The sequence below is a fragment of the Gobius niger genome (assembly GCF_951799975.1).
Source record: "Gobius niger genome assembly, chromosome: 7".
Taxonomy (NCBI): Eukaryota; Metazoa; Chordata; class Actinopteri; order Gobiiformes; family Gobiidae; genus Gobius; species Gobius niger.
In genome coordinates, this window is record NC_136858.1 from 24,761,281 (window position 1) to 24,789,103 (window position 27,823).

General features: G+C 40.1%; 1 protein-coding gene across 17 annotated transcripts in view; it reads left to right on the forward strand.

Moving 5' to 3' along the window:
* The window catches only part of LOC306965589 (neurexin-1a-like), a 300,028-nt gene that overhangs the window by 16,796 nt on the left and 255,409 nt on the right, over positions 1 to 27,823 (forward strand). For 6 of the 17 annotated variants that reach the window (XM_079560089.1, XM_079560092.1, XM_079560075.1 and 3 more), the window contains exons 3-5: positions 6,242 to 6,259; positions 7,340 to 7,369; positions 9,270 to 9,317. In XM_079560089.1, the coding sequence (XP_079416215.1) occupies positions 6,242 to 6,259; positions 7,340 to 7,369; positions 9,270 to 9,317 (96 nt within the window). Of the gene's footprint in view, positions 1 to 6,241; positions 6,260 to 7,339; positions 7,370 to 8,848; positions 8,861 to 9,269; positions 9,318 to 27,823 lie in introns of all 17 variants that reach the window. The other 11 variants (XM_079560083.1, XM_079560078.1, XM_079560095.1 and 8 more) reach the window with 8 other exon arrangements.

The window sequence follows — 27,823 nt, forward strand, 5'->3', positions numbered from 1 at the left end:
TTGGGGAAACACACATGACATTTCTTGAACCAGTCACAGCTACATATTTCATTTACATAATGATTTTTGTTTAAAGCTAGACAAAGGGAGAATGGGAGACTTCATTCTCAGCTTAACATGCAACCATGGCCCAAAATAAAACAGGCTCATCATTCCTGACTCAGTCCGAACCAGAGGAATCTTAAACCTCAGCTACCTACTCACCCTGAGACTATAATGGGTCTGCACAGCGGTGAACTTGGAGCAGATATAAGAGGACGACATGACCAGAAAGGCCTTATGTATGAACCAGTGATGCATTGTTCAAGAAGTTAACCAGGGAAGACCAGATAATATAGTAGAAATACAGTGGGTTGCATAAGTATCGGCCCCCCTTTAACTTTGACATTTTGCCACGTTATGGATCTTAAACATAAATATATTTAATTGAAATGTTATGCGGAAGACACACACTAAGTGACACACACTAAGTGATACACAATTGTGAAGTGAAATAATTCAAATACAGCTGCTCTGTGATGGTCTTAGAGGTCTGTTAAGAGACTATTGTGGAGCAGACAGTATCCTGAAGTCCAAGAACACACCAGACAGGTCCGGGATAAAGTTATTGAGAAGTATAAATCTGGGTTAGGTTATAGAAAGATTCCCAAAGCTTTGAACATCTCTCAAAGTACAGTTAAATACACCATCCAGGAATGGAAAGAGTATGGCATCACTGCAAACCTACCAAGACCCGGCCGTCCTCCTAAACTTACTGACCGAACAAGGACAGCACTGACCAAAGCTGTTAGCAAGAAGCCTATGATGACCCCACACACTGCACAAATCTGGCTTTTATGGCAGGGTGGCTTTTTAAAAAAAAAACATAAGAAGTCCCGTTTGCTGTTTGCCACATGGAGGCTTCTGGCAAACAGAAAACGAGACTTCTAATGGCTTGTTCTAGCCACTCTGCCATAAAGGACAGATTTGTGCTGTGTATGACTAATAGTTTTTCTATGTACAGTTTCCCCCAACTGAGCTGTAGCTCTCTGCAGTTTATCTAGGGTTTCTTGGTAACAGCTTTGGTCAGTGCTGTCCTTGTTCGGTCAGTAAGTTTAGGAGGACGGCCGGGTCTTGGTAGGTTTGCAGTGATGTCACACTCTTTCCATTCCTGGATGGTGTATTTAACTGTACTTTGAGAGCTTTTCAAAGCTTTGGAAATCATTTCAAAACCTAACCCAGCTTTAAACTTCTCAATAACTTTATCCCAGGTCTGTCTGGTGTGTTCTTGGACTTCAGTATGCTGACTGCTCCACAATGGTCCCTTAACAGACCTCTGAGACCATCACAGAGCAGCTGTATTTGAACTGACATTAGATTACACACACAGGTAGACTCTATTTAGTCATTGGGTCAACATGTGATCATTCAGAAATCATCATTCAACTTCTGAAGGCAATTGTTTGCGCTAAAAGGAAATGTGCATGCCACTCTTCACTTTTTTATTTATTAAAAAAAATTCAAAATCATGTATACATTTCATTTCACTTCATGATTGTGTCACTTTGTGTGCGTCTTCCACATAAAATTTCAATTAAATAAATTTAGGTTTATGGTCTGTAGCATCCATACTTATGCGACCCACTGTATGCAAATTCAAAGAATAGTGTTGATAATTCCAGTCAGAATGGTTACAAGTTTCAACATTCTGTTCCAAATGACCCGTTGTCCCTCGTCATATGCCTTAGCTGCTCATATGGGACGGCAGCTCCTTCATAGACGGCTCTGGGCCTGTGGGAGTGTAAAATCCTGCTCAAGTTGTCAGACACTCTCTCCTTTTGTGGTGGCCTTTCTGTTTCAATAATGACATCCCACACAAAAGATGTCAGCTCCCAAAAGTGTCCCGCATATTTTCTGACAGTCCTCGCTGGTCCTGGAGTTGAAATCGCGCAGTATCGCTATCAATTTCCATTTGAATGTCTGGACACGCAGTCCTTTTACTTTCTGCTGCCTGATAATGAGCCAATAGCAGTGTTATGCTGGATAGATGCATTAGGTTTGGCCGGCACAGCGCAGAGATGGGCCCTCACTTAGGCTCATTACTCTTGATTTGGTTGAAATTGTAATTTAACAACAAATCGATTCTCGAGCAGAGCTGACCTTTGCTGCAGAGCTTTTTACATTTTCCCTCAAAGTGCTTGTGATGCTGTGAGAGCCCCCGCTGCTATTTTAAAACATGCCGCTGTCTCATGTGACGCTCGCTACGGATCTGTCGCCTTCTGTTCAGCTTTGTTTTTTGTCATGGCTGATGGAAACACAAGAGCACTCTAATTAAGACACACAATCGGATATAAGCTCTTTGAAAACATGCCTGTACAAATAACGGAGCAGACTTGCTCAACATTTAGGGGAAGTCTGAGATTTGATGGAATCCGTTCTATAAACATAGTGAGTCTTTATTGGGAAATCTCCTCTGGGGGAAAAAAAAAAGAATTTTAAATTGGAATCAGCTGCCTCTTCGTCAGTCAATGATTAATTCGATTGACTTAATTTAGTATGTTGTTGGGATATGCACAGATTTACCTGACAAAGACTTTTTGGCCTTGCACAATGTGGTTATAAGTTTTCCTTCATATTTACATCTATGAAATGACTTGAGATTATGTATTCAGCCTTGCAGACTAAATATGTGAGAAGTATCTACACGATGTATGCCCTTGTCCAGACTTGTTCTGCATTGTATGTATTTAATTCCAAAGCTGTAGTTTGAAGTCCAAGTCTTTAAAGTGTCTTGGATAAAATGGGCCCATTTATTTAAAGAGCTGCTACATTACACAGACAATTAGGTTCTCAGAACTTGCAGCAATAATCATTTTAAAGCCTATTATAATAGCTGTAATGATTGCACTTTGAGTACGGAGTAAAAAAAAGTGATGATTTGGGGAGCTTTCAGCAGCAGTACGAAGTGTCCTCACAAATGCATGGCCAGACTGATGATTTAGGGTCTGATATCCCTGTGCATAAAAACACATTCTGGACATGCCTGGCCACTAAGGTACTCTGCAATGTTAGACTTGAGACCATTTAAACACATTGTTAGTAATCCATTTAAAGCAGCACTAAATAACTTGTTTACAATAATAAATCTTTTCCGTAGTCCCTCAGGGGGTAATACAAGTGTCAATGGGATGACTGGGGTCTTTCATCTCTCCCTGGTGTCTCTGGCCAGAAAACCACACTCAGCTTTCCCTGTCCTGACCCAGAGGCCCCAATACACACTAATGGAATCACGAAGAAGAAGCTAACAGGCTAACGGGCAAAGCTAGCTGTGGGCTAGCGCCACTTAAACAGTATTTACAGCCAAGTTGAAAAAATGATCTCCATTGTGTAATTGTACAATATATTTACTCTCACGAACAATTAATGAGTAAAAAAACGCAACTTGCTACTACACCTGCAGTGGCGCTTATGGCCTCTGGGGGCATGCTTTAAGTTAGTTGTTTCGTTGATAATGATAATGCACTCCAGTTTGAACCTGATTCTGTCTTGTTCTTGGTGCGATGGTACTTGGAGGGTGAAATATGAGGTGCTGCTTGGTTTGAAATGTTCCGGCCAGTATGTATGTATGTTTTAGTTTTTAGTTTAGTTTTAGTTTTTACCAAATTGAGATGTCTGTTTCATATACTGTCCAAACAGTGCTGCCATCACAGACAGGCCTCAGCCAATTAGAAGGCTTGTTACAACCCAATTAAAATATTTTGTATCGGTCATCTCTATGGGGATGTTTAAAATTATTTTAACTTTCTAATATTTAGCTGTATATATATTATCCAAAAATGATGCGAGGATGCTGAGCAAACTCGGCTTGTCCCCATACTGACATTCAGCTGCCATATCAAGGATGGGTTTATAAGTCAAAAGTTCAGATCCGCATGCCAGTCATGGATTATGTTCAGTGATCAGAAATGCCATTAATAAGCACCTGGCTGTTGTCACAACGCTGTGCCAGGACCACCCCCTCCATGTTTTGAATTGACCTCTGGCTTAGTAGTGTGTTGACCGCTCTACGCGAGCGAAGAGTCTAGTCGAGTTATTACACTTTCCCTAAATCGTGTCAGCAAAAATTGTCATGATGAATTGTAAAATAAAGCTGCAAATTCCTTCCACCTGACATAATGATGTATCTGATCCGATGTCTTCCATGTGTCACATCCCTCGACTTTATCTGCTATAACAATACATATCTCCAATAACTGCCAAAGTGTGGTGTTTTAGTTGTCGCCATTACCACATCTTCAGAGAGCCGGCTGAGTGCATTTTGGTGTAGAGTTACCGGCACAATAGCACTGTGATCACTTTGTCAGAGGGGATTAAGTGGATTACCGTCTCTGGATTAGGATGTAACCAGCTGGGTACATTTGTGGAAGAAAGTGTGTTTATGTGTGGGGGCGTGTTTGATTGGATTCTTGTTTTACTGGGTTTTGTCAGACGATAGGGCTGTTGGGCTCGAGCTTCCTTTGTTATTGTTATCTCCAAAGTTTGGATATTGGGATAAACAAAGGTGGAGGAGTTAAAACTAAACGAGTGTATGTTCATGCCAGATGGAATCATGCTATCGTTTCACCTTGTTTTGACAGTATGTGCATTCATATCCCTCAAAGCCAGTCATACTGTAGGTCACATGCCAGTGGACTGCTATCCTCGTCTAAAAAGTCCATCATAAAATCAATTTAAAGATCGGAATAATTGCTCTGTGTTGCTAGATATGTTTTTTAAAATAAACACATTGAGGAATCTCAGTGGATACAAACCCAAATCACATTCAAAACATCTTTTATTACCGAATAATTTCCTAAATGTCTTTGAGTTTTGCCTTTGAGTCTTGTGTTTCTCATGTTGTTGGCTCCGCGCTTGCCGTGCTTTTGCAGTCGTCTGCTGCTTCATCATCAAACACATTTTTTGTGAACAAAGTGCACTATTTATTGACTCTTCCCTTTAAGTGCAAAATCTGATCCCCACATCAAAATCTTCCCATTTCCATTGAAACCCAATCACTTTTGGAAAATATAATTTACTGACTGAAAAACTTTCAAGTCCCAATAATTAAAATTCATGGTAACGCAACACTGTGTTTTTGTAATTTGTTCACAAAATGATATTGTTTTTGGCATGACGTCTGAATTAGAATGGGAGCCAATGATGATGGTAAGTTTTGGTCTGAAATCTGAACAAGAAACAATTTTAAGAGGTAGGAGTAAAGTAATAAGATTTAGTGATCTGCCGCATGACAGCAGCAATTATAGTAACAGCTCTTGCATGTTTTATCTTAGTGTGTTTGGTGGGGAATCACTTCTCATTGTTGTCATGTGCATTCTGCATGTTGACCCATTCACATTACTTTGTCAAACCATTTTTTCCTGGTGGTATCAACCACGTAACATGCTGCGCTCAATAACAGCTTTCTAATTAAACATTCCTGACTTTCACAAATCTCACTTTGGCTTTTGCATTTAAACTAAACAGCCCTTGTTCGCACACACACACACACACACACACACACACACACACACACACACACACACACACACACACACACACACACACACACACACACACACACACACACACACACACACACACACACACAGACACAAAAAATGTTTCTGCATTTTCATTTCATTGAAGATTTTCTCAGATTCTGCGAGGAAAACGAAGGTAAAAGAGCTTCAGAAACTGTAGACCCCCGGGGTGCATTGTAACCTGAGGGATGCCTTACTGACTATTTGTTTTGCCTCTTGTTTCTTGCAATGCATTTCATCACATTCAGTCAAAAAAAAGCAATACTTTGTTTTAATAAAAAGTAAAACACGGGTTTATTGAATGAAATAGTTAGGCCTCTCATTGCAAATACGAGATAACTCCCTGATTCAACATGGCTTATCATTTACCAGTCCTTTAAAGCATTCAAAGTAGATTACACTCCTCCGCAACAAAGTCTTATCGTAGATGTAAATCTTCAAGGTTAAAATCAAATATTCAAGATTCTCTCACATCCCGGTGCGGCCCTCCTGGTCAGGATAGAGAAAGGGGACAGAATAAAAGACAGACCATAAATCAAAGTAGCTCCTGAAGGGGATACAAGAGGTCACTTGCATGTGATTTTAATGCCTTGCATGCTGACGACATGCAACGGCCATACAGGTACTGTCTGCATGCTGCTTAATGAGTGTCTCCTCTCTCTCCCTCTGCCTGTCCGCTTCAGAAGACGACCCAAATGAAGGTGGGTACTCTGTCACTGCTTGTGTCTTTTACTTATGTTTCCAGACCATGTTTTCACACAGGTTACTGAGCAGGTAGGTCTGCTGCATGGAGAGGACATCATGTTTCATTCACTTACAGACATGTGAATGACCTCAGAGTGTTTGCTACTAAACGCTATCTATGCTTTGTTGATTTGAATTAGTGTCTTGGCTGTGGTTGGCTTTTGTTTTTTTTCTTCTCACGTTTCATCTTCAGATCTAAATAAGGATTTACTTTGACAGCGTTTTCAACAATAATGGGCGCCTCACATGACCAGAATGCAAACATTTAATGAATTCATGGACAAGAGTTGCAGTACTATAAAACTATGTATAAAGATTGTGAAACAGTTTTTATTCTTTTTTTTTTTTTTACAAATTGCACTTCTATGAACGACGGGGATATGGTGCTTTGTTGCAGGCATATACAAAACATTTTTTCATAAAGTTGATTTTCTCCATTCCACTAATTGACAGTGTTATTATCAGAGGGACTAATGAAAAACAAATTGCAAACCACAATCAGCTTTTAAACGCACTGTTGACTTTCATCATTGCCATTAACTAACCACCAACATTACTCACCTGAATGAACTCCTCTTCCATGATAGCAGATATGATTAAAGTTCAGCCAACCTTAAAGTGCTGCGAATTCGGCCATGTTTATTTTCCATATAATCTGGGTCAGAGAAATGAATGCTACGCACTTCTTGTTAATGAACTCTAGTATTGTTTCCTCGTACACTAGCCTCATTTGTGGTGCGAGGTTATTTATATACTGTGCCGTTGCTGTACTCTTTCAATTGGAGTGGACCAGTGTTAACCGTTTTTAGTAAGTCGCTGATGACGCATGGCAACTCTCTTTGAGGTTGTCTACGCAAGCTCATCACTGCACCCCAACGTCTTTGCACCCCTGCCCCTCGACTACCCCTCTGTCCCGCTCTCTCCCAGCACCTCCCAAGTTGTGTTGCCGGCATCTGCTCCTGTGCGAGATGCCCACAGCTTTTTTTTCCCCCATGATCCCTTTCTCTCTTCTGATTGTACTCTTGTTTTCCTTAAAGGTCTGGCACACCTGATGATGGGCGACCAAGGTATGGGACAAACTTCCTTGTTCATTCTTCATTCCCACCATCCTTTCCGCCGTCTCCTCCCAGCGTCTGTGTGTTTCCAGGCTTGAAGCTTCACATATAACGGCAGCCATCCCCCCCCCCTCCCCCCTTTTTTCTGAAGCGACCTAGTTGGTTCTCCCATCCAGTGACTTTTTCATGTGACCCCATTTTAAACTCATTTGGCTTCAATCCGTCTCCTCTGCTGAATAGCTGTGCTCTTGCGCCTCCATATTGCCTTAAATTATTCATTTAGACCGTACATTTGGATGTTTCTTTATATGTATGTGGTTAAAAAGCACATTTACATTAACGTGGAAAAGAGGCTGTGGGACATGGCTTTCTGAATATTTTAAGCTAATCCTCATTTTTGCTGCACTGTTGCATGCAACCATTCTTCATACTATTTTTAAAGAGCGGCAGGCTGCACAAAACTGTATTATGCGAAATCTTTTATCATTGCGAAATGGCAGGCATCATTTTTTACATGCTTTTAGTTCTATTGGCGATAAGAATAATAAGGTTATGTTTGATTTTTATTGGAGATTCATGTAAAACAAGTTTCCTGCATAAGTCTTTGTTTACAATCTAGTTTGATTCAGGAGTGGCCTTGTCCTGGTTTAGTTTTGATCTAGTTGTGGTATAGTCCTGATTTACATCTGGTAAAGTTAAAGCAGTACTAAGTAACTCTTGCCCCTAGAGGCCATAAGCGCCACTGCAGGTGTCGTGGCATGTTGCGCTTTTTTACTCATTAATTGTCCGTGAAAGTAAATACTACACTGATAGAAAAGACAAAGGGAGAGAGGGATATTGTACATCCAATTACACAATGGAGATATTTTTTTTCACTAAAACTATGAATACTGTTTGCAGTTAGCTTTGCCCGCGAGCCTGTTAGCTTCATCTTCGTGATTCCATTAATGTGTATTGCGCCTCCAACCCGGTGGGGGAAAGCTGCAAGTGTGGTTTTCTGACCAGAGACACCAGAGGGAGATGAAAGACCCCCCCAATCATCTCAATAACACTTGTATCACCCCCAGAGGGACTACGAAAATGATTTATTAAGGTAAACAAGTTACTTAGTACTGCTTTAAAACTGTCATCGCTATGTTTAGACCTGTTTTGGTTCTAGTTTCGACCTTTTAGTATTGGGTTCGTGCTCGTGTAGCAGTCTATAGTCTTTGCCCCATGTGTCACCGTATCAGTAAAATGTCACATATTTGCAACATGTAGCATGGCATATTTCCAGTCACTCTAATCGTGTACAGGCATAATTTTAACGCAGAGGAGATGAGACGTCAAATGCTACAAACTTCCGCGTATTTTCATTGTCTGTCGCCATCAAAAGCCTTTCTGTCCTTCTCATCCTTTTCCTGGTTTTCCGAATCGGGCACTTATTGGTGTCTCCTCTCCTTTTTGTCTGGAATCCGCTTTCTTCATGGAACATTTCACCAAATGTTATAGGTAAAAACAAAGGTACACTCTTTTAATTTCTAAACCCATCTAGACTGTGTCACACACTGTGTTGGCTTTTTATACTCATTCTCAATGGCTGTCTAATTGTATTGTCAACTGTATTGTTTGAAGGTAGGTGCTTTTTGCATTGCTGAAGCCACCTGTTTTCCCTCTTTGCTTGGTGCATGGTTATAAACGGCCCTCACATGGGTATTGGGACACAGTAGTTGTCGTCCTAGTTCTGCTAGCGCACCACCACCTCCTCCACCATCACCCAGGGGTAACGCCGGTGTTTTGTCCCCATAAATGGCTGTGGGGTTTGGGGTTCGATAGTAGTGGGCGTCCCTCCCCAGGCTGTGGTGCTCACCTGCTGTCCCTCATGGGGTAAGTGGACTTCTGATGTTTGCTCTTTGCTGACTCTCCTCCTCAGGGCAGAGAGGGGAATCATGGCTTCTCAGGTCCCTGCTGAGCATTCAAGGTAAAAACTTTGTTTTTTCTTGCTTAAAATGGCTACGCAGTCATGCAAAATGTTGGGCTGAAAGCAACATGATCTAATTTCTTACCATATACAGTGTTGGCCAACATTATTAGAACGCTCGCCATATGTATTTTCAGTCAGTCTACTCAAGTTACATTTACACATAGCTACAGAATTCTTTGATTTCTTAGTGGTGGTAAACAAATGGCTGCCATTAGGGATGCACCGAAAATGCGATATCGGGTATCGGCTACAAATATCCGATACTGAACCAATAACAGTTTTTGCTCTCAACGCCTTAAAAACACAACTTTTACCACCTAAATCTAAGTGAATATGAGCATGTATGGGCTGTATGTCATTGTAAAGCTAAGAACCTGGAGAATTCAACCACTGAGTTAGTTTTAACCTTCGCAAATGTATTTTGGATCGCAAGAGCATGCTAAAGCTAGCGGAAGCATGCTAATGCTAATGAAAACTAATCAAGGCTGGGTAAGAAACTATGATAGAAATAGCTTAAGCCTAATAAAACAAATAACCACTGCTAAAGCCAAGTGTTTGTATTTTAAGAAATAACAGATCTAACATATTTGTAATGATCAGATCACTTCATGTGAGTTGTTTAGGCTATATTAATGTAACCTAAAATCTGTACCCAAGGATATTTAGTATAGAAAAGTCATCCATGTTAAATGTTTATAGATATTTACAACAATGGAGAAGTGAATACAAATTTTCACTCAGAGAAAGCCATTTCTAAGAAAGTCTCTTGGTATCGATAAATATCGGATATCGCCAGATACTCAAACCCTGGTATCGGTAGCAAAAAAACTGAATCGGTGCATCTCTACTTACAATCTCTCTAATCACCAATCTCAGTCACACAAGGTTAAAGTGGGTGATATCTTTTTGCCCAAGGACACAAAAATAGACTTATCTTCTCTTAAATATATTGGAGACTATCGTTACGACACAGTTTCTAATAGTTTTAGCCAATGCTGCATATTCAGACATTAATCTGGGGTTTAGTCTTGTGCTTGCTTTCATAGGTCCTCTTTTACATTGGCTCATTGCTTTTGCCAGCTATGCCATTTAAAATGTGTGATCTTTGCACCATTTTAAATTATTGTCTTGTAAAATCCTGTTATATATGAATCTGACGCCTCTACGAAAAGGTAAGTCTCTATCCTGCACGCTGATCGTTTTTGAAGCACTCACACGATGTCCCATACTTGCACTGTTGATCACTAATATTACTATTATTATTGTGGTCTGCCGTTTTTTTGACTCGTCCAAGGTAAGTTGTCTTTTATTCACGGCCACACTGGTATTTTAATCACGCTGATGATTCACACAGATTGGCGTGACATTATGCTCACACTTGACAGTTGCTGGGTAAAAATAGCACCAAGTCAAATACATCTTTAGAAAAGGAATAATTCTGCCTGAGATGACGCATTTGTGATATGTCCTTCTGTGTTTGGACGTGAAGGTTTGGTTGCTAAGTTTAGCTGCCTCTTGTTGCGTAAAAGACCACAGCCTAAAGCCATGGTTCTCAACTGGTGTAGTATTCAGGACCCACCTTCAACAGCTGCAACCCACATAATCTTTTTTCTTTTTTTTTTCCGTCTCTATCAAAATACAGTACAGAGTTCTGTTGATACAAACATTGACTGTAAGGCTAACTACTCAAAGTGATGCTAAAAATGTATCATCAGTAATGTTTGACAAATGACCACACATTTAACCTCTTAACCCCCACCTGAACTGAACACATTGTCTCAAGTTTGGCTTAACCTAAATCTGAAATTCAAATCGTGAAAAAAGTGTCAAACTAGCAACAAGAATGAAAAGAAAACGAGTATAAAAATGCAACAAAAAACGTGACCAAAAGGCGATGAATAAGTGACAAAACTGTGTGAAAAAAAAAAAAGTGTATACATACTTGTCTGGTCTTGGAAGAGCTTGGTCGCTTCCAACTTCACCCCGTTTGGAGCCATAGGAATACATTGGGAGAGGCCAAATGCTAGCATCATCTTTAGTCGTTTTGTGTGACTGAGGGCACGCACAAAGACCAGACAGGTACGTATCAACTCGTCTAAGCTCAGGTAAGACCTTATCTCAATATGTAAAAACGGTGGCCTGTTCCTTTAAGAGGTTAATAAATAGAGAGTAGTGGGTCCCATTCAGCCCCATTCATTGTAAACAGTCCCGCGACCCACCAGTTGAGAATCACTGCTCTAATGTATGTGGCATACATAACAAATATGACGCTATTGTGAAGAAGGTTTTTGTTTGGGTAAGTACACACTGCAGACATACAAGAATGTGTATCAGTACTCTTTTCTTTCTTTCTTTGCCATGGTTGCAGGCTAAGTTTGATTTAGAGATATGTGTTTGTTTTTCTATATTATGAAAGTGTAGAGTACAGCCTATTCCCAGGCCTGTTTGGTTGTTGTTGTTTTAACCCGCAAGGCCAATTCTAAATGACATCAAGTGCACACTCCCCATTCTTATATGTATATATATATATATATTTTTTTTTTATCAAGTCAACTGGTTCGGTGCTGTATTTTCACACAAAAGCACCTACCGTTCCCAATTGTACAGTTGAGCAGGTTGTGTGTGGCAGAAGGAAAGCCACCGGGACAGTCTGAGAGATGCTGACGAGGCACAAATGTGACATATACGTACGTAGCGGCCTTTTTCTAATTTGGGCTTTGGCTCTTTGTCCCATGTTGTTTTGTGCTCCTCTCACAGTCACGTTATCTTCTGTGGATAGACAGAGGATAGAGGATACAATTGCTTTTAAAGAATTGCACATGTGTTTGCGGTTAAGCTTTATAAAATATACAGGGACCACTTCAGGAGCCCCGCTGTCATATTAACCGCATGCCGCCTTTTGCCTCATAGCCTTTGAGCCTTAAGTGCTATGTGCTGCTGTAGCTTGCTCCCCTGCCCTATGGATAGCTCTAATACCTCGGGCACACAAATCACTGGGGTATTTAATTGCTGTCATCACAATAAAGTGCTGTGCTGCGGCTTAAGGGAAGCCCGCACATGCAGCTTACAGGTATACAGCCGGGCTATTTGCAAATTAGTGTACTTTTTAATGTAATTGCTTTCACTGTCTAAAGACGGACGTGCACATTACACGGATTTGACTGAGATCGGCGGCAAATCTCCGGGCCCTCCCAGGCTGTTTGCTCATGTGGCGCCGACCGAGTTTTGCATGTCAAATTAAATGCATGTCTGAACTCCAAACACTCCCCCCTTGTACCGCCGCATAAACACCTGGGATTTACGGTGTAGCAGCAAAGAAACAAATTATACACAGCACAACATGACAAAATGACTGCTAATTCTAGGTTTTAACAGTTATCTGGAGGCAAGGCAGTTTTTTTTTGTTGGCTGCGCCACATAATGACTCACACTCATTTGTTTTGCCCACATAGATACACTGATAATGAGTAGAAATTGGCTTCACATGCTGACAACAAAATGCATGCAGGAAAGAATATCTCGGACACGTTTGCTTTGTATTAGGTCTAGCTCAGTTGTTGTGGGTTTAGCCTGATTCACTGTAACTACAAAAGGTGTTGCTCTATTTACCAGCCCGGGGGTACCCAAACTTTTCAGGCCGCTACTACTACTGTTAGAAAATAATGTATACAAGCAGTCGAACACTTAAAGTTGAGTTAATATGATACTTTAGACACTATTTTTCTGTTTTTCTATATTGAAATCATCTCAAGACCCTCTGTTCAGTGGCTTGCCCCACAGGGGTCGCAATCCCCACTTTGGAAACCACTGTCCTTTTTTGCCTTATTGTTTTATGTCATGGATTTAGTTGTGGATCTGTGACCTGACCTCATAAATAAGTGCTCAGCAGTTTATAGCAACTTCTGTCATTTCATTTACAGTGTGAATCACATGCTGCATGACAGCTCAAATTTGCCTCTTGTCGAGGACTTTGGCAGAAACATATACATGTTGAAAGCTCCGGCTGCCAGAAATAAACCTGCCACACTTTTTCTTCACATATCTGAGGGGAATTCATCACGGGGGAATAGTAAAAGGCGCTGAACAAATAGAGCCCGCTTTACAAGGGACAATTTTTCATTAGCTCCACATATGGTGGTGGTAACAGCATATGTAGTCACAGCTGCCCTTGGCTTAGAGCATGGCCACAAACAGTATGCAGGGTTATATAGGCCACTATACCTCACTGAACATGGAGGTCCAGTTTAAAACCTTAATTTTATATTATCAGCATTGTTGTTTTACAATACCATAAATGCAAGGTTGTCTTACAATACCATAAATGCAAGGTCTAAAAGGCGGGGTACATGGGTGTAATTGCTGAGATTGTGCTTGTAACATTTATAATTGTGGTGAAGAAAAATACTGCTCAAATTCTTGAATAGTGTAGAACATTGGTTTCCAATGGTATTTTCTGTGTTCTGTAACCGTGGACAGACACAGTAGAGGACCCTGCCATCTTGATCCTTAAAATGCGCTCTGATTATGTCAAATGTCAGGAGGTAAATGTTGTCGAAGCTGAGTCAGAATTTTGAACAAGCACAAACTTTCTCAGCATATGGCTAACATCAGTGCCATCTGGTCTGAGGAGCTCAGGCCTGTGAGAGTGAGGGGAGCTCCAGGTGCATGCAAATGGTTTCCTCTTTGTTTATCTCAGATGCTTGTGCGATAACATACTGTGAAGATTATATGCTTTTGACCTGGAACAACCTTAAGCTTCACTGTTATACTAACTGCTTTGATAACGCTTTTAATTATCGCACCATGTTAAACACTAGGGATGGGACAAGACCTCGTGAGATTAAAAAGTCACAAGATCTCGATCGAATGCCACAAGATTTTTTGACCCTAAGTAGATTAGTGTTGTCAATTTGTTTCTTTATTTTACTGCGCTGCATCCAATATGCTTGTTGTTGACGGCTTAAAGGAATATTTAGTTAATACTTACCCACCAATGTTTACATAATTTATTGGTTTGCATTTTACTGTTCAGCAATTATACATATTTCATCTTTATTTATGATTACAAATAATGTCAAAATCTCGTCTCGTGCTCGTGGACTTTGGGGCTCGGCCCACACCTATTAAACAAGTGCTGCTCAAATGCATTCAGGTTTATTGTTTTATGAGATAACGCCTGTTATAATATAGTTTTACACCAGTAAAATGTGCAACTTTATGAAGGAAAGTTGAATGTTCTAAAATACGACTATAAGAGATAATCCCAGGGATAGTATTACAATTAGCTGGCCCTTGTTGCGCGCCAGGTATAAAGGTCAATTGTAAAATGCTTAACTCTTTTTAGGTCACAAGCTGTGCCGTTAAAATAGGTCTTCAGACAAATCCAGGGACACATGGATATAATTGTGTTAACTGTTCCTTATAAAATGGGTCTTTTCACCGGCCAAATGCACTTTAAAGTCATACTCTTCTTGTATTGTATTTCATTAGATTAAACGTTAATCTTCAGCTATGGGTTTCAAAGTGCCACAATAATTGAGCCAAAATGCAACTTTAGTCGCATCCAGGCAGCTCCTTAAGTCAAAGCATAGAGAGGAGAAAAGTGTTTACCCAGGCATTATCTCGCAACTGTCAACGCTTTGCTCAGCACCGACTTTCTTTGCTAAATTTCGCTGAGAGCTTCCCACGTAGAAGTTTAGCAAAGATTTGTTTTTGCATATTTAAGCAAGTGAATTGCCAGGCTTCATTAAAAATCTAATTCCTCACTCGCCTGATTCACTTATTCTAACAGGACGTTCTGTTGCGGCTTAGACTGTAAATGTCACAGTTAAATATAGGGGTCTGACACAACTATCTGACCAACTGTGCTGATGAATGATCAAACAACACATGTAATGCTCTTGGAGGACACAGAGATATGTTCAAGCGATGCCAGGTATCCTTTAGTTCACTGGTAAATGCTTTTTAATGCCTATAATCCTATTTCTATGCATCCTTTCTTGGAGGACTGAAAATTATATCCACTTATAATCCATGTTTACAAAATCTCTTCTCTAATCTCTTGTCTTAAACTTGTGTGATGTATAATGTGCACCTTACAATCAAGCGTTTTCCAACCTCTAAATGTTCTAATCAAGTGACAGCTTAACCAAGTCTATTACAGCCCACCTCAGTGTGTGTAAACATGGCTGCCTATTCTCATGTTCAGAAGTCAATACACCGCTAATGTAGCCTCCCCGACTGTCTTAGCCGCTCCGCACAGTGCCACAGGGCCATCACCGCCGGCTACAAACAGCGTAATTGTACTTGATGGGTCACAGAGGCACTTTACTGCTGCAGAGACGGAGAAAACACACTTCTATCACCAAGAAAAAAGAGAAGTAATTGCCCTGAGATTTGTGAATCTTGACAAGGCAGATTGGCAAAACTGCACTAAAGACACATCGATTAGTGCACTATGATACATTCAGGTCCAGTGGAGGATAAAGGGAGCAGAACAAGGGTTTAGGGAGACAATCAAAGGGAAAGCCATGAAGAAAACATTGTCCATGCAAAAGGCTGGTGTCTGCTCAAAGTCTGCTCAAAACTTGTCCATGACTAGACGGGTGAACATTTAAGTGGACATATTTTATCAGCATTGACATTTTAGATTTTATCATTTTGATTCATGTGTATGAGTGGAACTTGATGAGAAAGGACTGCTCTTTTAAAGCAGTATTAAGTGACTTGCTTACTTTAATAAATCATTTTCGTAGTCCCTCTGGGGGTAATACAACTGTTAATGGGATGATTGTTTTTTTTTTCATCTCCCCCTGGTGTCTCTGGCCAGAAAACCACAATTGCAGCTTTCCCTGCCACCGGGTTGGAGGCCCCAATACACACTGACAGAATCACAAAGACGAAGCAAGTAGGCTAACGGGCAAAGCCAACTGCGGGCGCCACTTAAACAGTATATACAGCCAAGTTTGAGTGAAAAACATAATCACCATTGTGTAATTGGATGTACAATATCCCTCTCTCCCTTTGTCTTTTCTGTCAGCGTATTATTTACTCTCACGGACAATTGATGAGTAAAGAAACGCAACATGCTAAGGCACCTGCAGTGGCGCTTATGGCCTCTAGGGTTATGAGTTTCATAGTACTGGGGATGTAACGATATTGACGATATCATGGTAGTAAAAGTGTCTTGATATCGTGGTCGTGTTATGATATTAAAAGGGCAGGTATCCGTAAAAAAACAAGAATAAACCTGCTCCCGACAGGGCTTTGTAAACTGTAGCAGTGAAATAATGCACCGTGCCATATGAAAGTGACGTGTAAATTTCAGTCTCTTCAATTTGTTAATATTTAATCCTGTGGCGCGTGTCATGCGCGTGTGTGCGCATCCAAACAAGACACATGTGTGTCATCACTTATCGCTGAACTGAAGGCTGTAGATGCTCCAGACCAGACCTCGAAAGTTAGATCCTCCAAAAGCACTTCAATTATAGATCCAGTGCCACAAATGTGAAAGACAAATGCGTAAAATCCAATTTTGGTCATAATTTGCCGTAAAAGCTTTGTTTCCAAAAAAGTCCAAATATAAAGTTGTCCAGGAACAGCCCAAATAGAAGTGTCACATAAAATGCTCTGCGAATTTCTCAATTGCCAAACCAAAGCGAAACTGAAATTTAACATTTAACGAGCAGATGGCCCACACTGCGCTTCTTTTTTTTCTTCTTTTTTGATTTGTTTAACCTTAAAGCCCTACATGCATCCTCTTCTCCCTTGCAATATAGATATTTTGACATTTCTGAAGAAGAACTTTAACAAAGGCTCGGCCAGTGTTTTTCTGTCGGCCTTTTGCCTGATTATTAAGTTATGTTCCTAGATAGTTAATTGTTTCAACAGACTGTTTTTTGTTGTTGCCTGGAACGTTCATGATTGATTCTACACATTCTACACTGTGATCAGCATTTATGTTGTCATGGTTCATACATAGATACAACAGTGAATGGCCTGGTTACTGGCAAAAGCAGGTAAAATGTCTTTTTCTTTGGTTATTATCATCAGAAACACAATACCGTGAGCCTCTCCACGATATCGCAATAAATATCGTACCGTGAGATCAATATCGAAATGGTATCATATCGTGAGCTTTTGATACTGTTACATCCCTACTTAGTACTGCGTTAAGCATAATGTTGCTTAGGGAATTACCCATGACACAAGCTACCATTTTTATCAGTGCATGTTAAAAATAAATGGTGCGGTTTTGGCTCAGAATCCTCATAGTTCAGTGACGGTTTATGGGCTTTGAAAATGTGGCGGATACTTCCAAGTTCTTTCTATTATGCAACAAAAGCCAAGTACAAGGGATTACCTGCATGAATGAAGCAAAGTACTGTATCATGTTCCATTGTTAACTTTTTTACAATGTATTGTTGTTTGACGGTGCTGAACATAGAAACCACATTCAAAATCAGCCACCCGTGTTCGAGCAACCTTTTGGTAAACTATAATGTTGATTGTAGGAAATAGAAATAGTCATGCATGTTGTGGATTGGGGCCTGGTTTGCTAAATGACAGCGCTTCTTGAACATGTATCTGTAGCATAAACGAAAACATGTTCTTAAAAAGAAACAATATTTTACCATAATTTGAGCTCCAATACTGATTTGACAATATTAATAAAAGTAGGGTTATTTGTGTTTGAGGAGCAATGTTTTCATAAATCAAAAGTGCATGGCGGGCGGTTTGATCGACATGTTTTGCTTCTTTGTGCCAGTCTTCCTTTCATCGCCAGCATCACTAATCAGATAAACAGACTTTGCGCCTTCATCTGCAACTGTCATTTAGAAGCATTTTTTAAGACTATTTCAGAGAGTAGATTTCTCCCTGATGGCCACCCATATCAATGGCCTTTCCCAGAGAATATTTATAGCTGACAATGACACACAAATAATTTTTCCTTAGCTAAAGAAAAGGTGAATCTGGAATAAAAGGTTGAGATCGATACGAACAGGGCTCGTCTGGCTTCCCAGGTGGACTGCAAGGAGATCTGCCAGTGGATCAATAGAGTAGGTCGATGGCAGCCCCAGACTTACTGCAGGGTTGAAAAACTCTATTTCTTGGCCCACAGAAGGGGGGAGGATGGATCTCACTAAGATTGATAAAATGTTGATACCTATACTTCAAATGCGCACTTTGCATGTCTGTTTGTTTAGTTTTGTGTCCACTCAATCATGCATTATGGCTCTTTCATTGACGGAGGATGGCTGCTCTGTAGTTATGGGTTGTGGGTTGTGCACACTGGGCTGGTTTGTGTATCGGAATGACATAAATTGCAGACAGTACATGTTTATAGGGTGTCTGTAGGAATAAAGAGGATGGTTACGGGCGATGATTTAAGGCCAGACAGCACAATAATGAGCCCTTGTCAGCGCTGTAATCTTTATATCCTCCTATAGAGTTAATCAATGTCACTCTTATCAAATAAATGTCATCCAAATATGTGGAGAAGTGTCTCTGACAATAGAAATCAGAAACGTAATGTTTAAGTTGACGTTGATGAAAAAATAGCAAAAGCATCCAACAAAATAATTTCAGCATGAGCCCCCAAAGCTGCCACTCAATAGGTTGGGTTCTTGCTCAAAGATTTGTTTGGGTATTTATCTCAGTTGGAGAGCAGGGACAATGGACACCACAGGTAAATTAGAATAAAGATATCTCCAGTCAGAAAATCAACAAATGTTAAATCTTTGGGTTCACAAACTTGCCCTGACTTTAAGTCTTTTCAACCGACAACAATGATCCTTGTTGAAATAATAAAACCCATTTACTTAAAGCAGAACGAAATAACTCTAAAAAGAAAGAAATCAAGAAAGAAAGTGGAATAAAATAATGGAATGAAATTGAAAAAACAAGAAAAAATTATAATAATTATTAATATTATTAACATAATGATATTATAATGATAATAATAATGGTGTAAAGAAAGGAAAAACAAAACAAAAACACAATGACAATGACATCCCTATGATTATTACTGCTATTCATAGTGCTAAGTGCAACAATGCATTTTTTGTATTTATTTATTTTGGTGTGTTTTGTTAAAGGGAAGTGGATGGGACATGAGGGGAAAAACCACATAGTGTCTTGTTTGTTGACAACTTATGTGAAATAAAAAGATAAGAAAAAAAAAAAGAACTAAGTAACTCATGCCCCTAGAGGCCATAAGCGCCACGTTTTTTTTACTTATTAATTGTCCATGAGAGTAAATACTATGCTGAGATTGATATTGTACATCCAATTACACAATGGATATATTTTTTGTACTCACGTGGCTGTAAACACTGCTAAAGTGGCGCTAGTCCGCAGTTGGCTTTGCCCGTTAGCCTGTTAGCTTCTTCTTCGTGATTCTATTGTAGTGTGTCTTGTGCCTCTGACCCGGAGGCAAGAAAGTTGCAATTGTGGTTTTCTGGCCAGAGACACAGGGGGAGATGAAAGACCCCCCAATCATCCCATTAACACTTGTATTACCCCCAGAGGGACTACGAAAAGTATTTATTAAGGTAAACAAGTTACTTAGTTCTTCTTTAAAGTTGTCAGAAGCACAATTAAATAGTTTCAGCCTGGATTTGAAATTGTGAAGATGTGGGACAGGCCTCAAATCTGACCAAAGACTGTTTTAGATTGAACTGAAACTCAGCCTCAATATGTTTAGTCCTGACTCCAACATCTCAGAGATGTACTTGGGCGCTAGAAGACATCGATTGAACCAGGTCAAAACATCTGCATATTTACAGTTACAAAAAAAGCGAAATCAGTCAATCGATTCTATCCATCTGTTAAGCGCGCTACGTCGTCATGGCAACAATACACTCATTTTAAACACGTGAACTCAAGACGCTATTGATGAGAACCCCCAAACTATAACTTGCAATTCAGCAAAACCCCAGACAAAGTTTCCTGTTGTAAAGGTATTTAGCAAACAGTAAGGTATTTACCGTTATTCTGAGACCATCCGAAGCCTAAATTGTGGCTCTTTGCACTGATGCATAGCGAGGAAATGGCACTTCTCCCAGTGGGAAATTGAATAGTCCATTTCCAATCGAGTGTGCCCTGGAAAATCCATGGGGGTCAGTGGCAATTTGTCTCAGGAGGTCTGCACCAGAGTCATTATGCCCAGGACCAACATGTCCCTGGGGCCTGCAGCACTTGAACAGAATTCCCGTTTGATGTATATAAAACATTTTCCCTTTCCTTGGCTTTTCTCCCAGAGTGGAAATAGGTATGAAGCCCCCAATGCTCTCATTCAGTTAAAGGCAGATGAATTGTGGTTATGCAACAGCCTGCACAGTAATCATACAAAGCTACTATCATGGAGTGAATTTTAAGTGAGCCATTTTTCACACTGTACATGTCCTTTGTTCAACTGTTCGCCCCTGGAGAAAATAGACCAACGCACAATGCTCAATTTTCATGTTTTATCTTTTATGGGATATTTTGCCTTGTTTGTTATTCAAACAGATTAAACTCTTGTTATTTTAAGTGGACATACATCACAATGAGAGAAATATGATTCAATATGAATATCCTACTAATCTGAAGTCAGTGTTTAGAAGATCAAACCTGATTGGTCACTTTACTGTCTTGTTCTTCAGGTGTATTTACTTATTGGACACACTTACACTCTCTCTTGCTGTGAACTTATAAACCAAAGTGGCCATTTATTTGTTGTTTTTGAGGAAAACTGTTTATATTTATTTTGTTCTAAATTGTTTTATGTACTCTATATTGTCAAAATGCTTTGGAAGCTGATAATCTAAACGCAACTGTGTCCAACCTTTTTCGAGAAACATTTAGTTTATTGTGTACAGCTGCGGCATCCACTTCATATTTTACTCGTACTTGATCTAAATCACATCTGCTTTTGTAATTAAGAGCCATGGCATGGTTTCCTCTGGGATAACAGTTTAAGTACGGCTGCACTTGGCTCTCAGCACGACGTTGCTAATTTCCATCTTGGCTGCAATTTGATCTTTAAGAGCGGAGCATCTTCTGCTAATTTGGTTTCTCCCTTTACGGTCAACTTGCTTCAAACGGTTAACAGACATGCAGTGTGACAGTCACCGTGTTGTCTTGAGACTATAGACAGAAGTACATCCATAACTCAAAATACTAAAGCCTATTGTCTCTCTGTTTCCGTACAGCGCTAAGACATGTTTCAGATGAACAGTAAATTGCATGTAGTGAATGCCTGCCAAGCGTTCCTGTGACATAACATGGTAATGAAGCGGAGCTAAATATCGAGGCTGAGGACAGGTCAGCACTATGCTTTCCGGGGAAACCAAGACCGAGTTTAACATCTTCTATGTGAGCACAAATCTAACATTATAGCACCAAATTCAAGACCCTTATCACTACGCATTAGCCTGCTGATTGACTGCCACTGCCCAGGGTTTATCCCACCTAAAGCCCATAGTTGCTGGGATTTTCTTGCTTCAATCCAAAATGAGGATGAATATAATATAATGAAGCAGGAACAATGCACAATTCATAAATGTTTTTCCCTTTATGCTCCTGTCATACCACTACCATTAGTAAAAAAAAACAAAATATGAGAAAGCGCAGGAGAGAACAGATGGTCTCCTCCTCTCATATTCGGTTTTATATTTTATTTTTATTGCCATTTGCTTTTTGCCTCTGCTCTTGTTAGATTGAAATCACCTCCGGATTGCCCACACGTCTTCATGGAGAGCGAGAGCGCGAGTCCTAGAAAGCCGGGGGTTGATTTACATGACCACTTGATCCATGGACGCTGTATTAGTCAGTAGAAAATGAGAACCCAAGCTTTAAATGCACTCATGCTGCTAAATTATTCAACGCTAGCATGTCATCTAAGGTTTTGACAATGCCGTTTTATTGTGGGGTCTTATGGGAAATTAGCTGATTCCATGGGAGTAATGCAGTATTCTCTTTACTGTAAGTAAGCATTGATTGACTCCCAGAATGCCTTGTATATATTATATTATATTGGCATTGAGGGTGTACTGCTCAGCTAGTTTTGGAATCTTTTTTTTTTTTTGCTATGTATTTCCACACAACATTAATGAGCCTGCATATGTGACACAGTCTATATGGCTGTGGCTAACCTATAGAAGCTCTTATATGCCCGCATTATGTATTTGGTCCATACTCTGAAGGATTAGCTTTGATGTGTCCCATTGCACTGCTAATTATTGCAGTGTTATCTCTTCAGAAGAATTGCCTTTCATATTCCACAGCACCCAGTCCATATCTTCATCAGATATTGCAACCTATATTACTCCCCGTGGCTTATGCTTGTCGATGATTCTATGTATGAAACAGATTTGTATAAGAAACGTGATGAATGTTACTTCAAGGTGTCTCCATTGGGAAATGTGTTCTCTACATTTGCCCTAATGGCACTAAAGGGCAGACTGTCATTCACTGATGTTTTTTTTTTTTTTAACTCTACACATTTTCCAGGTGCATATTTAAGGCTCTATATGTGTGAGGTGGCTTCAATGCAGGATAAACTTCTACCTATTGCAATCTTAAACAGAATAGCATCATCTTCCTATGACTTGAAAAATATATTGAATTAAATATACTACTTTGTTCTCACTGCTTTGAGTCTAAACTTTGTTAAAGCAGTACTACATAACTTGTTTACCTTAATAAATCATTTTCGTAGTCCTTCTGGGGGTAATACAAGTGTTAATGGGATAATTGGGGGGGCCAGAAAAGCACAATTGCAACTTTCACTGCTCTGACCCGGAAATCCAATACACACTAATGGAATCACGAAGAGGAAGCTAACGGGCAAAGCTAACTGCGGGCTAGCGCCACTTAAACAGTATTTACAGCCAAGTTTGAGTGAAAAAAAATATTTCCATTGTGTAATTGGATGTACAATATCCCTCTCCCCCTTTGTCTTTTCTGTCAGCGTAGTATTTACTCTCATAGACAATTAATGAGTAGAAAAACACAACATGCTACGTTACTTAGTACTGCTTTGAATTATGCTACATCTCTTTAACCTCTTAACCCCCACTGAACCATACACATTTTCTCCAGTTTGGCTTTACCCAAATCCAAGAAAATGCCCAAGAAAATTAATTAAAAATGCAACAAAAAAGTTACAGAAGAGCAGCTGAAACACAACGTGACGAAAACACTTCAAAAAATGTGACAACAATACAGCAACAGCGTAACAAAAAAGCTTTCAAATGAGGCATTACTCTGTTGCTATGCAGTGTCTCAAATTTATTTGTAATGATGCATTTCTTGCATTCCTATTCTTCATGGGGATGAGTTCATGAGCACTTTTGACAGCTTTCAAGTAGCAGAGTGCCCCAGTAATGTTTACACTAGTTGGTCTCCATCAGGCTAATTAATGTTGATGCAATCGCTCATCATACCCTGCAGACACAGCACATATTTCTGTGCCCACAATACACTGCATTAGGGCAAAATGGGTTTCAGTATACTACTGTAAGAGTATGAGAAATAGTTACGGCCCCCATAATGCATCAACATATATAACTGTATTTGGAGAAGAGCCTTGAGTTGCTTGGGGACATGAATTCTTGCTTTTGTGGCATTACATCATTTTGCAGCCATTTCCCTACACAGCTCAAGCATGTGACTCCATTATCTTCATCAAATGCTTTTTAATGCCCATGTTTCCAACAATCAAGGACCATACACTCTAATTGCACATATATGTTTTTCATCTTGTGGGTTCTTCTGTCTGCCGTAAGCCCATGTCCCTTGGCTCTGATAGGGTTCACAGAGGAGCAGTCGCATTTCAATGTCCCTCATACAAAATCCCCGTTTGTCAAGGCCTCAATAAAAAGACCACATGAATAGTGCTGTGAATATAAGTCGAGCAAGTCAGGCGTTTGAGAGCGGTTTCATTTTTTGAGGCGACTCCAGATGTTGCATGCAAAGCTACAATAATGATACAAAGATTTTTAATGAAAATATGTTGTCAGTGAACCTTTCATTTCTTTGCCTTTTATAAAACTCTTTTGCATTTTTGATTATATTCAAAGGAAGATGATAATCCAGGGTCTGTAGCTTTTAATGGCAAAATGCAATATGTTCAGTTTTGTCATCCGGATATGCACGGATTATCATACAAAGGATCATGTCTTGCACAATCTTAAAGTACGTCACCCTCATCCTCTCTTCTTGTACTGAATTCATTCATATCGAAGCCAAAACTGAAATATGTTTGAGAGGATAGTCTCTTTACACTCAGGAAATTAAAAATAGAAGTTTAATACGGAGTTGTCTGTTAAGCGGCAGACGGGGATCGCACTGTGACTTTCATATCCTGACTGTGTTATCTGAGCATTAATGCTAAAAAAAAAAAAAAACCTGTCCCTGGCTGCTCACTGACTATACGACTTTAAATGAGAATGCAGTCTATGGGATGTGTGGATTTAAAGATCTTAGAGACACCAACCACTGAGTACGCGATCAACCTTGAAGTCATTAATGAGAAATTACACAGGTGCACATTGTGAACTCCAAGTGAGGGAATTACTCTTTAGATTTGCTTTGAAAAGCTGAAACCTTGTGAGGTTACTCGAAGGTCACAAATTGGAAGATTTTTGTAAAATGAATTTTTCTTTTCCACTTTTTTGGGGAGTTGTCCTTGTATTTGGTCATGTTGTTGTTGCCTCTGTATTTGTAAGTATTTGCCGATTTCTGGAGTCTATCTTGTGCAATTTCAGGTGTTGCGTATCCTAAGAAATAACCAATGCAATTTTAGATTTTGGAAGCTCCTAAGATGCTTGTATACAGAGTCATGACAAAGTAATGCCTAAAAATAAAAAGTGTAACAACGTGTGCCAAATAGGTTGGGTTAATAATATCATGACGTCAAAATCTCAGATGGAGGGAAAGAGCCGATATCTATGAAAAAAAAAAAAAACATTTGTGCCTAATTTTGTCAGTAATTAAAGCAGTGCTAAGTAACTTAATATACCCTTCTGTTGTTACTCTGGGGGTACTACAAGTGTTAATGGGATGATTCAGGGGTCTTTATCTCCCCCTGGTCTCTCTGGCCAGAAAACCACACTTGCAGCTTCCCCTGCCTCTGGGTCGGAAGTGCAACACACACTAATATAAACATGAAGAAGAAGCTAACGGGCAACGCTAACTCCGGGCTAGCACCACTTAAACAGTATTTACACCCAAGTTTGAGTGAAAAAAAGTGCAGTGGGGCTTATGGCCTCTAGGGCCATGAGTAACCGCTTTAAGTCCACAAAGGAGCCTTTTTACAATACTAGCATAGGAGGTTATATCATGGCCATTGCTTCAAAATCATGCAAACCTCTCTTCAGTGTCCCGACCTCCACTTTGGGAACCACTGCCTTAAACTATGGACAAAACATCTGCAATGAAGGCAGTTTGAATGCAACCTAGTGGCAAAATTAATTTGACCATAAAATTAATAAAAAGCATTTCCATACACGACAAAATGGAACAGAATGAAAGATTGTCGACCTTTTATCAAACCCGCATCTTTACCATGGAGGACAGACTGTCGGGAGATTATTATGAGTCTAGATCACATGTCACGCAGGCATGTCTCGAGACGGGCCGTGATTGTGATTTAGACCAAGCACCACGCGTCATGTATCATTTAACAGCGCCGTCGCTCACGTTTTCTAAATCTTTAATGTCGGCGGTTGTGTCAGTGACTAAAATAGGCTCGGCACTTTAAGACCTGCGGATGCCTTGCACATCATCAAGTGTGAAATATAACAACACCGCCCTGAGCTGCGCCTGCTGCACCCCTGGAGAGACCGCTGTGAGATAGGGGCTCACGCACAATTATAGAGGAGAGCGCTGCCACGGCTCCACCTCCTTCACGCGGCTTCATGCTATACCACGGTCCTTATGGAAAGCTCCGATGATAACCGCTACCTCCTCTCTCGCGCCATCTCTCAATGCATTTCTGTAGCGCTTTGAAGCACCTGGCACTGTACCTAGAGGCAGGTTATTAGAGAAATTTTGTCGAGCCACTCCAAGCACTTAACTGAAAACGTTATTTTATCTAAAAGAAAGTGTAAAAAAGGAAAAAAAAAATGAACTCCCGCAATTCAAAGTGTAGATGTTGCGTTGAGGTGCCTCATCTCTTTTTAAAAAGCCCCCACTTGTGCCTGCTTTATGGCTACATGCTTTTCAAGAGGCACTACATGTTCTCGCGGTGGCAGTATTGGCAAGGTGTCCTTACCGTTCTGGCGGCCTTTCAATGTAATCACACAGCACTCCGGTGAGTCACTTCATTATATGTTCGGGATAGCAAAGTAATTAGCGTCTGTAAGAAGCACAAAAGTGAGTCATTGTTTCACCACTGTGCATTGGTTGAGTAGGAAATGAAGAGTCAATTAATACGTAGTTGTTGCCTTCATTTTTATCTTTGCCTCTCACAAAATTGTATTGCAGTACAGACCGGCGTACCAACATAACACTCAAGTGAGTAGTTTTAGTACATTTAAGACCATTGTGACATAGTAGGGTTTCTCGATTATTGAAAAAATAATAATCACGATTATTTTAGTCATAATTGGATGAGGTGAACTCTAATGTCAATCCTTTGACAGAGCTATTTTACACTATAGTTGGCATTTATAGACCCATTACAATGGTTTCATTTACCCCACTTCATCTATTTAGAAAAAAAATCACGATTATTCAAACGATTATTTGTTGCCTTTAAAGGTCCTATATCATGCAAAATCGACTTTTTGGAGCTTTTAGCCATGTTGTTATGCTATTTCCTTATCAAAAACACCCCCAGAGTGGTTTGTGGCTTCATTCACGCAGCTCTCAGTAATCCTCCTGAATCCTGCTCTCTGAGCAGCTGCTCCTCCCTCTCCTGGTGAACGACTGAGTTTTCAGTTGTGTCGTAACAGCGGAACGGAAGTGCTCAGCGTCTGTAATGTAATGTCTTACAGCGTGATTTTAATTTGTATAATAGCTTTTTCATTACAAAACAATCCCTGAGCGTCTGAACAGATCAGTCATGTTTGCGCTGCAGCTGTGAAGATGGAGCTCGTTGTCATCTATTCCGGACACACCTTTTCTTTAGTCTTACCTAATGATAATGTCACGGAGAAAAAGAAGCGCGTTTGGCTACGAGGACGGGAGTATATTCAACCTTTTTCAAGGAGAGGCCACTCGTCTAGCTGTTTTTTTTCTCCGGGATTCAGCGACTATCACCAAAATAGTGTTTTTCTGTGACTGTCTCTGATGGATGTTTGGGGAACCTTCGCCAGAACCAAAGTGGATTAACTTTTATAACCAACGCGAGTCCCATAATGTAAACAGCGATGGAGCAGAGGGTGAGTCAGTCCAAACGCGGGTTAGCTTGTGTGTTAGCATATTAGCATGTGTGTTAGCCATTTATGAAGCTGTGTTGCAGATGTCAACTCCGTATAACTGCATCGTGAAGTGACTTCACTTATTGCTGTTTA